The sequence below is a fragment of the Asparagus officinalis genome, chromosome 7, assembly GCF_001876935.1.
Source record: "Asparagus officinalis chromosome 7, Aspof.V1, whole genome shotgun sequence".
Lineage (NCBI taxonomy): Eukaryota > Viridiplantae > Streptophyta > Magnoliopsida > Asparagales > Asparagaceae > Asparagus > Asparagus officinalis.
Window position 1 is genome coordinate 72,045,485 of NC_033800.1, and position 10,016 is coordinate 72,055,500.

The window sequence follows — 10,016 nt, forward strand, 5'->3', positions numbered from 1 at the left end:
CCCCCAAAAAAAGGAAGCCACCACCTCTTCATGTTAATTTAGGGATTTGTTTTTTCAAGAAAGAAAGATGGGGACTTCTTAGAAGGGAGAGATGAAACATAGCATTCATTTGAATGACAAGAAGTATTGAAAGTAACCAATATAAATTTATTGCATTATTTGTTTCACATTGTTTTTAGTCGCTAAAGTATGACTGTTTGTCATAAACGGACAGGTGTCCCCTTACATGCACCGCTCAAACTAAATTGACGGTCAGGGCAACCAAGAATCTTGACTTAGCCGACCTGCCAAGTCAACATCTCCTTAGATCGACTCGAATGACGGTACTTGTCGGCCCTTTGGTTGAAGACGACTCGGTACAAGCACACTCGACCAGTTGTTCAACACCATGCAAGTTCAACTCAAGAGGCGTTACTTCTTGACCAAGCTAAACGATGACTTCAACCTCAAGCCTCTCCCGCTAACAGCACGTCGGTGTCACGTTAAATGCTTGGCAGGCGTCATTATTTCTTTAGCACTGATAGCCTTCATGACACATCAGACCACGTCAGCACCGCCATGCCCCCAACCACTTCTAATTAAATGCCGATGTGACATCTCCTCCACTCGTCGATCGACACGTGTAAAGTAGGTGGTGACACAGTTGTCAGCCCATATTTATTTGCCGACATCCTGTGCTCAGCCGAAATTACCGTTCTATCCTTTAAGCACCACTATAATAGAGGTGTTAGTCTCTACATAAAGATGGATTTTTTCCAGGCTATTTTTCCCAGCAATATCTGATAATTATACTATAGTATACTAAAGAACTCACATAGTTCTTCATTTTCCCACTTAAGTTCATCAACTAATTTGATCGTCGGAGGAACCACGAGGGAACTAGTTCACGTCCTCTCACGAGTTGCTCCTTGTGCAGGTTAAAACTCCTCAACTCAAAACTAGATATTCGAAAAAGTGAGCGGCCCCTAATCAACCTCACCCCTACTATATTGACTGTTTGATTATTTAATATCAACACACATATTTTTGAAAGTAGCGAGAACATTATTTCTTGTATTTCACTTTAGTTTCATATAGTAATTGAAAATATTATTAGGAAGAGGGAAAGAAAATCTCTTGAGATTTTATTTAGAAATGAAAAATATTCATGTAATGCAAAATTTGATATTGTTCCCAAATTGACTTATGTTTCACCTATTTAAGTCTTGAATGTTAGAAAAATATTTTTTTAAAAATAGAGACTCGACACATATGCGTCACATCAGCAATTAAGTTCATAGTTACTTCCACCCAAATAAATAGACGTAGGAGCTTTTTAGAATAGCGGGGTAAGCCTTAGGACTAGGGGTGCATTCGGTCCAAATACGATTCGGATATGATGCTTGTCATATTCATATCCGTTTACCCATCTCGGATACGGATACAGATACGGATATATCTCGGTAACTAAAATTTATAACCATATCCGCTAAAATCGGATACGGTTACGGATATACATGCGGATATATAAGCGGATATGCATACGGATACAAAATAGATATGAGAAAAGTAGATAGTATTGAGAAAAATATAGTTCATGTGATACAAAAGAGTTCGTTAATATCTTCATTATAACTGAAAATTTAAGATTAGACATCTTGATCATCAAAATTAACCACAAATCCATAATCTAAGAATCGAAACTATCGTAAGAGTATGACTAATATGTATTCGGATATTTCGGATACGGATATTTCACTATAAAACCATATCTGTAACCATATACTATCGGTTATAGATTTGAGTAACCATATCCGTATAGTTAGGATACGGTTGCTGATATTTCCTCGGATACGGATTTGGTTTAGCACCCCTATGTGGGAATGGTTTTCATATTTACTGATTGGAGAAGCTATCATTGTCAGCACATAAACAACAAGTCTAAAGATACTTTAAAAAAAACTTATGGATTTCATTCCACTAGATCTTAGTAATTTAAGCTATCAACCATGTACTAAACTCAGATCAATGTGAAAGAGTTTATGTTTGAAGGTTACTATTACAGCAGCATCTGCAAGGTCTAATGCCAAATGTTTTTATTTAAGAGATAGGTCACACGTTTTATGTTTTACGTTTTACTGGTTTTAACTTTTAAAACTGACTAAAGTCACGTGTCAAGTTTGTTTTATGTCATTGCAGACTACAAGCATCAGCACAAACTTAAAACTGTGTACTCCAGCGTTGCATAAGCATTCATGCTCAAATAAGGTGTTGGTGTCCGTATATGATAAGCCAAATAAGAATAATGGTTCATTTTACCTCCAACAGTTAACTGGTAAAATACAAATTAATGAATAATCCTCATATCACATAGTTCCATTGCAGAAAAAGCAGCTCTTCAAAAACATATATAATTTTAATAGCCTTCTGCAACTAAACAAAGACTAGTGTGTGCGTGCATATGTACAGTGATTTACTACCATGTCTCATTCTGCATAGGCTCAACTATGAGAAAACCATTTATCAAATACACAGATTAGCATGAAATGAAGATTAAGCATTATCCAATTGAATAATGTGCAATGTTTCAAACTACATCATCAAGATGCAGAAATGCAGAAGAAACAAATTGAGAAGAATTGATGAGCCATTTCGTTAGAACTACAATCATGATAAACCAAGAAAATGGTAGATGACAAGAAGGTAAATTCAAGAAAGCTGCCAATGTCTACCTGTAAATCTCTAGATTAAATACATAAACGTCCCCAAAACAGTTGATAGCAGCCAGCCATTGTCCATCAGAACTAGTATACATTCTTGTTATTGGAGGTTCGCTAGGTGTATTGCCTGCATTCCCCTCCTTCCTTTGAGGCACAAAAGTATGCACCAGCTCACACTTTTTCAAATCCACAACCTAATTAAGGGAACCGATATTAGGCATCCAAAAAGGAAAGTAAAATTATGACAGGATCCCTAGGGGGTCACACGGAGGGCTATAGAAAGGAAGTAACTACAGTTATGTGATCTCAGAAATACAGAATGTAGTATCAAAGACATGCATGATGAGGGAACTAGATAACAGAAACACTTGGAGGAAAGACAGATCCCTACCACTGCCTGCTTAATTAAGTATTTTCCATTTTGCATTGCAGTGGAACCCTGGTGTATGCAATTTGCGCATATGTTCAGTGATGAGAACGGAAAGGACAGTGCCTAAAGTAGAAATATGCACGTAGGCTTTAAAATCTAGGAGATTTAAAAATTATTAGGACAAAACAAAGTCCATGATGACTTTAATAAAAGTATGAGGGGAAAGTTGGAAGTTTATGGTTCAGACAGATTTTAGTCATCACTAAGTTGCAACATTCTTAGAAAACAACTACAACCAGCCGTCTATGAAATGATATCCAATGAACATCTCCGAGAGTGTAGCCAAATGGGAAGATGAGGGGATACAATAAAAGATAGCAAAAGAAATGAGTGTACTTGTAAGAATTAAGGGCATGTTTAGTAAGCAGAAAGGAAATAAGAAGCAGAAGGTCAGGAAGTTTAAGAAGGTACTTTCTCTTCACTTTCCATTTGCAAATTTTCTTTGGATGATAAAAAGTAGAAATGTTGGAAAGTTGAGATGGTGATTATGTGGAAGCTGACGTGGTAGTGGAAGCTGACGTGGTAATTCAATTACATGAAAAATTTTAATTTTTCAAATGGAATAATGTTACATTACGATGTAAAATTAATTTTAAGATGCTAATATAATCAATAAGATCTACTAAAGAAAATAATTCATATATCGAACATATTTGACAAGAAAAAATTTCTATATCAAAAACTATAACTTTTCAATTAACCTAAAAAATATTAACTTAAATGATATCCTCCATGATGTACATATTTTCCAGATTATTTAACTTATGTTGCTAAACAATTTATTGGTTTGTGTTGCTCAGACCTTCGAGTTCACTTTTCAATATAATGGATTTCAACAATTTTTAAACTTTTTATATATCATAATAAGTTTTAACTCTTCTCTAAAGATTTATAGTCTAAATGCACATAATGTTAAGTTGTGGGGAGGATGATGCGTGAATGTGGTGACCAAATGAAAATTTAAGAAATAAAAATAACTCATTTGTAATGTAATAGGATGGGAAAAAATAATTAAAAATCATTTCTCTCTCATTTGTCTTCACATTCCCTCCACTTTCTCCAATTTTTTGAGTAAGTGAAAAAGGCTAAAAAGCTAACGTGTCACCCTCCACTTTCCATTTACTTTCTAATTACTTTCCAAGTGCCAACAGTGAAAAAAAAAAGTGAGGCCACTTTGCAATATTTGGTCCATTTACTTCCCAGTTGCCAAAGACGCCCTAAAGGTAGCTACCACCTACACTTTTGAGTTTACTTGAGCTGGCCAGACATGTTGAATAGCAAAAATGAATGCAATGACTAGACAAGTGACAAATCTTAATTGACAAAGCTGAGCTTAGACCTATGGATGAACAAACACGAACACAGATGAAGGAAGCAATGATTATTAATGAATAATAACTTAATATTAGAGGTAACCCTTAACAGATTTGAATTGTGAAAAAGCAACCAGTAGCAAACCACAGCCTGGGACAATGACTCTCTTTTCCGCTGTTGTTATCTCTTCTGTTATTAAAAACACCAACAAGAGGCAAATCCAAGTTAGCTGAACCAGGTTCCAACCAAAATCAAGGCCACTCAAGCTCTGGCGATAGAGCGAGAACTACACTTCCACAGTTACAGCTAAGCTATTTCAAGAAGAAAAAATGCAGAAACAACTGTATTCTAGTGGATTCAGTGCTGCGGTGCCATGTTCACTAAGAGAAACCACTTAATGATCTTTCAGAGGCTTCAACGCATGACAGCACAATGGAAGAAAAAAATTTAAGTGTGTGCCACGAAGCCTCCACGTTCACAGAGATTTTCAGCACATAATCTTTAATCCACACAATATCTAGACAAGACAGATTAAAAACTCACATATATTTTCCTGTCATGGCCAGCTAGCATCAGGTGTGAAGAATCAATGCTGAAGATCATACAATGTGCAAATTGCAAGCCACGAGGTAGTTGTAGCCTATTGAGTGACCAACCACTACTTCCACCTTTATGTCTTAACTCAAGGAGGCAGGGTTTCACATAGTCAGAGTAAGCAATAAACACTCCATTGCTAGATAACGCGCTAGATATAATTTTTCGCGATTGCTTGCTTTTAATACGGGCTAGATTCTTTGTAGTTGGTATGCTTGGAGAGACACGATGATCCAAACTGACGAGTACAACATCTAACTGTTCTGAGTACTGAGCAATCATCATCGAATGCCCATCTATAGAAGAACTGTGTACCAACTGCATGGATACTCGCTGAGGTGCAGGGCAGATATCATGAGGTTCAAATTGCGTAAACTCTTTGGCAGGGTAAGCAAAGAGCTTGCTATCATCACCTGAAGAAATGAGCATAGGAACCCCTAAATGCGCCCATTTGTGATAGCTGAAAGATATGGGCTTAGCTCGTCTGCGTAACTTGGGCACCTTTTCTTCTGGCAGAGCATCTGTTAAGAAGAAACAGGTATGAAACTTTGATGGATTAACAAAGCATTAAGAACTATACTTAATTCCCTAATGACAGAAGATGATCATACTGAGTCATCTAGAACAACCTTCACTAGTAATGGGCACCGCAACTGCTAAGGCCCTGACATCATGGGTGTGAACTCGCTTGTAATCAACAGGCACCCACTTGTTTCCAATTTCTGTAGGAGTTTTCTCTTTTCCAGAACCAGCTGGATTGCTACTCATCATATAAAGTATCACCTGCAAGCCATAAGGAAGCATTAGGATTAGGCATAATGAATATTAAAAGGTTAAGGATGTGATTTTAGCAAAATCTCAGGCCACGAGATCTTAAACCACAAAGCCTTTTTCTTTTACTTTTTCTGCTTTCTTCAGAATTCTCTTCCAGTCAACTCCTCTTCCATGTTTATGGCAGGTTCACATCCTGTCCAAGGTTGTTTTGGCTAGTAATCAGATCACCATTATTCCATGAACCTTTATCACAAGCTAACAAGTAAAGCATCTAAAACGGCCGAATCTAGATTGGATAATGGATATGACTTTCACTAAATGGGCAGTATGGTTCTACGTGAATTCTTAGGCCACACAACAAAAATACAATTTATATAGCCTTTCATCGGCATGCAAATTTTTAATCAACTGTTAACTTTTGTCAAAAGGAACGTCATCTCCTGGAATGTTGGACACCATCACACGCCTACTTTTTGTTGGAAGAAACGTCTTACATATCATAGGCAAGTATGAACTGCACCAGTGAAGGAACAAATTTGTTCCAGAATCTTTACATCAAAATGTAAATCAAACAGCCCATTGTTTCACCTCGAAAGCTAGAAACCTTTGCAGAATAAAACTTATTCTAATGCTTTTTGTGACATACAAAATATTTCTTAAAGTACTTCAGTTTTTCTCAGGTAGACTTTGCTTGACAACCGAATCAAACAACGACTGGAAGTATTGTCTAGGATCATAGCAGCAGTCTTGATTCTTCAACTAGTGTAGGTATAGTTTAAATTAAAAAGACAAAAAGAAGAAAGAAAGAAAACAGAAATATCGGAATCAAAAAGAGTCTTATCAGAGTCCCACGTAGCTTAACATGGGGCACAGGTGAAACCTCATCAGAATTCGATATGAAATTTAAAGGTAGTTTAAACTAAGTACCTTTCCATCAGAACCAGCAGAAAAAACCCTTTTGTGACCAGGAACAGTTGCCAAAGCATTAACATCGCCTTTGTGATCAGTATGTGCTTGCAAAAGAGTTCCATGATGACTGTCCCAAAACTGGACGCTGCCGGTGCTATCCCCACTGACTAGAGTCCCACATCTAAAACAATGCACAAACAAACCTCAGATGAACTAAAGAATTGGAAACCTTATTGAATAGCAGGAGTTATCCTTATACCTTAAGAATAACAATGACCAGACACAAAGCTCTGTTCCACTACCCAACCCACCAAGGCCCACTGTGATGCGATAAACTTCATAAAATGACGTAGCATCCCAACATCTTATGAGTCTGCAAAAAAGAAAAAGAATAATTAGGATCATAAAAGGATTCTATGAACCAGTCCCAGGTTATTAATCAAATAACTAGGATGGAATTTAATAGAATGTTTGCTAACAAGTGTGTCTTAGCATCTTCAATAACCTAACTACTCTAAGGCATCTGACGTCCCACTTACTTGGGAAATTTTACTTAGGGTGCCCCCCTCTTAAAAAACAAAGAGGTCTTACTTTGAAAAGTAATTCTATATTCATCTCCCTTACAATTAAGAATAAAACAACTGAGGTGGAGTTTCACTAAAGTTGCAAGCACAAAAGAATATTTTCTACACTTTCAACAACTCAACTTACAGATATTAAGGGATAATGCATGAGGAAACAAGCCTTAAAAAATAAAATAAAATAAAAGGCTCAGAACCATTCATATCATTAAAAAAACTAATCAAACATACCCATCACTACTGCCAGAAAATATTAGCTTTGAATCAAGACTCCAAGCAACACTTAAAGTTCGCCCTGCACATCAAAACAATTGGTATCTTTTGACAGAGGAATTGTAGAAATGGAAGGGGAGATGTGTATGAGTCTAACCGCTAACCCGGGGAAATGACCTGCTATAAGTTAGTCCATCTGTATCAGAGACGTAATATGTACGTATACAACCATCATCACAAGCTATGGCTAACCGCTGATTGTTCTTTCCAAGAATTTCAGTTTTAGGTTCATCAAGGTCAGTATCATCCTCACTATCACTAGATTCGGAGTCACTGTGTGCAACAGAATTTGCATGTCCATTGGCCAAGTGTGGTGAGTTATTTCCCTTCGAATCCCTGCAGTCATCAAGTGGTTCCGCAGCCATCTGCCAAATTGACACTCCGACGGAATCTAACACAATCTACAAACAAAAAGAAACAAGAAAACTTGCAGTAAGATAGATAGAACGTTGAGCTAATTAATTAAAAAATGTAAAACTTAGCGTACTAATATAGACAAACTTACTTTTACCTTAGGCAAGTTGGGCACAAGTCACACAAGGATCATCCCCCAAAAGAAAACAAACATACACAAAAGAAAAAAACAAAACAAAGAGGGAAACAATAGCTAAGAAGGATGAAAATGCAGCATGACTTGTTCTATCTTCATATGGTGTAAATGGCAGAACAAAGCTTTTATCCTGGAGTTTTAGGGTATAGATTCATTTTTTCTTCCATTCAAGCTCAGTTAACATTCATTTTCTTAGTCAAATAGTGACAACCTTAGCTTGTTTCCATATATTTTCAAATGATTGATGAAACAAGTTAATCTTTTTTCCTCAGTGCTCCATTTGGTTGCTACAATATAAACACCTATAATTAAAAATAAATTCATTTAGTTGGTAAGCTAGAAAACTTAAACATGATAACACATGCTTCACTAATTAAATTGTATGCATTAAATTGGCATGAGAGTTAGGATACTTGTAAGGTAAAGCAAGGTTTTAAACATTGGCCGATAAATCAATATTATCGGCAATTTATCAATTTTGGGACCCTTCCTCTATGATAAGTTCAAATTTTGTAGTCAGTTATCATTTTGGGGTAATTATCGGCGTTAAAGTGGCGATAAGCCAATAAATACTACTTAATCCCCGATTTCTGCTATCAGATATGGATTTTGACTGTCCGATAAATGCCCGATAAACAATATTTAAAACATTAAGGTGAAGACAGGAGAAACAACTGTTCTAAGGAGTATAATGTTGGTTTATTCAAGATATTCCTGAGTAACCTGTTCTACACCATTAATAACTCTTACAGAGTCATCCATTTAAATTGGGAATCCAGAATCAAGCTTAACCAATCATATAACTCACAAGCTGAGTTGTACAGCCTTGCCAGGCTTATAACGCTTTCATTTAACAAGAACAAGATGGCTCTTTAAAGCATCAAAGGAACATTTCAAATATCTAGCAAGTTGTATTCTTACTCCTAATTTCATTCTTCCAGTACCTTAAAGCTTTTAGAATAACAATGCATATTATGATATCAAAATGTCCCATGGTACCATTTATCAGATACAAGTTGGATATTCTTTGATAAATAATCTTACAATGCTAAAATCCAAGCTGCTTGTAGACATGTAAACAAACATAAAGCATTGAACTAAAGCTCGATTTTGTCCGAGATTCCCCAAACAAACTTCGCTAGACCTCAGATAAAGTCACAATAATAACACTCAACAATCAACTAGCAATGGGAATAATTAACAAGGTTGGAAGTCATTCCAACTTAACTAAGCTTTCGGAAGTCTCAAGGCATATTGACAAAAACCACCTTTTGTAAAACTTAATAATTGTAAAGATGAACCTCTACCAATAAATTTACTTGAAGTTTACATAAATCCCTGAACTCTTTTCCTACGGCACATTATGGTGAATATACATCATAGATGTTAGCAACCTACAGCAGCCTAAACACTTCTACCATTTCAAAGCATTATCTTCTTAAAGGTTTTATCTTTGCACATTCAAGTATGCAATTTAAAAATTCCATCCAAATTCCAAAGAAATCTAAAACCAGTAACTTGATTCATGAAACTATAAACAGCTGCCAATCCTACCTTACTACCAAGTGCTTACCTTTAAATTTCTCAAAAACAGTAATAAAAGTTCATTAAAAAAATCAAATTTAACCTTTTGCTGCAATGAGAAGAGATCCCACTCTGAAACCGAACCATCAATACTCGACGACAGCAGCCTTGATCTACACCATATCAACGATGACAACCTAGACCTCGGGTTTCCTTGAATAGTCTTCATTCAGTTAAAAAAAATCCAATTAGCAACAATCAATAATCAAAAACCAAACCCTAAAAAAAACCAAACCTCACCAATTCACAATGCCATCCAACAGCGCCCGGCGACACGAGCCAGAGCTCCAAAGTCCCATCCTCCCTCG

The 10,016-nt window shown here is 36.3% G+C and overlaps 1 protein-coding gene across 1 annotated transcript in view; it reads right to left on the reverse strand.

Annotated features, from left to right (window-relative positions):
* LOC109850966 (U3 small nucleolar RNA-associated protein 4 homolog) overlaps window positions 1–10,016 on the reverse strand; it is a 14,025-nt gene that overhangs the window by 3,804 nt on the left and 205 nt on the right. The window contains 9 exon segments of the mRNA XM_020421057.1: window positions 2,712–2,893; window positions 4,987–5,558; window positions 5,667–5,820; window positions 6,739–6,901; window positions 6,980–7,093; window positions 7,533–7,596; window positions 7,672–7,975; window positions 9,752–9,871; window positions 9,949–10,016. The exon segment at window positions 9,949–10,016 is cut by the window's right edge and continues 11 nt beyond it. Coding sequence (XP_020276646.1) covers window positions 2,712–2,893; window positions 4,987–5,558; window positions 5,667–5,820; window positions 6,739–6,901; window positions 6,980–7,093; window positions 7,533–7,596; window positions 7,672–7,975; window positions 9,752–9,871; window positions 9,949–10,016 — 1,741 coding nt within the window.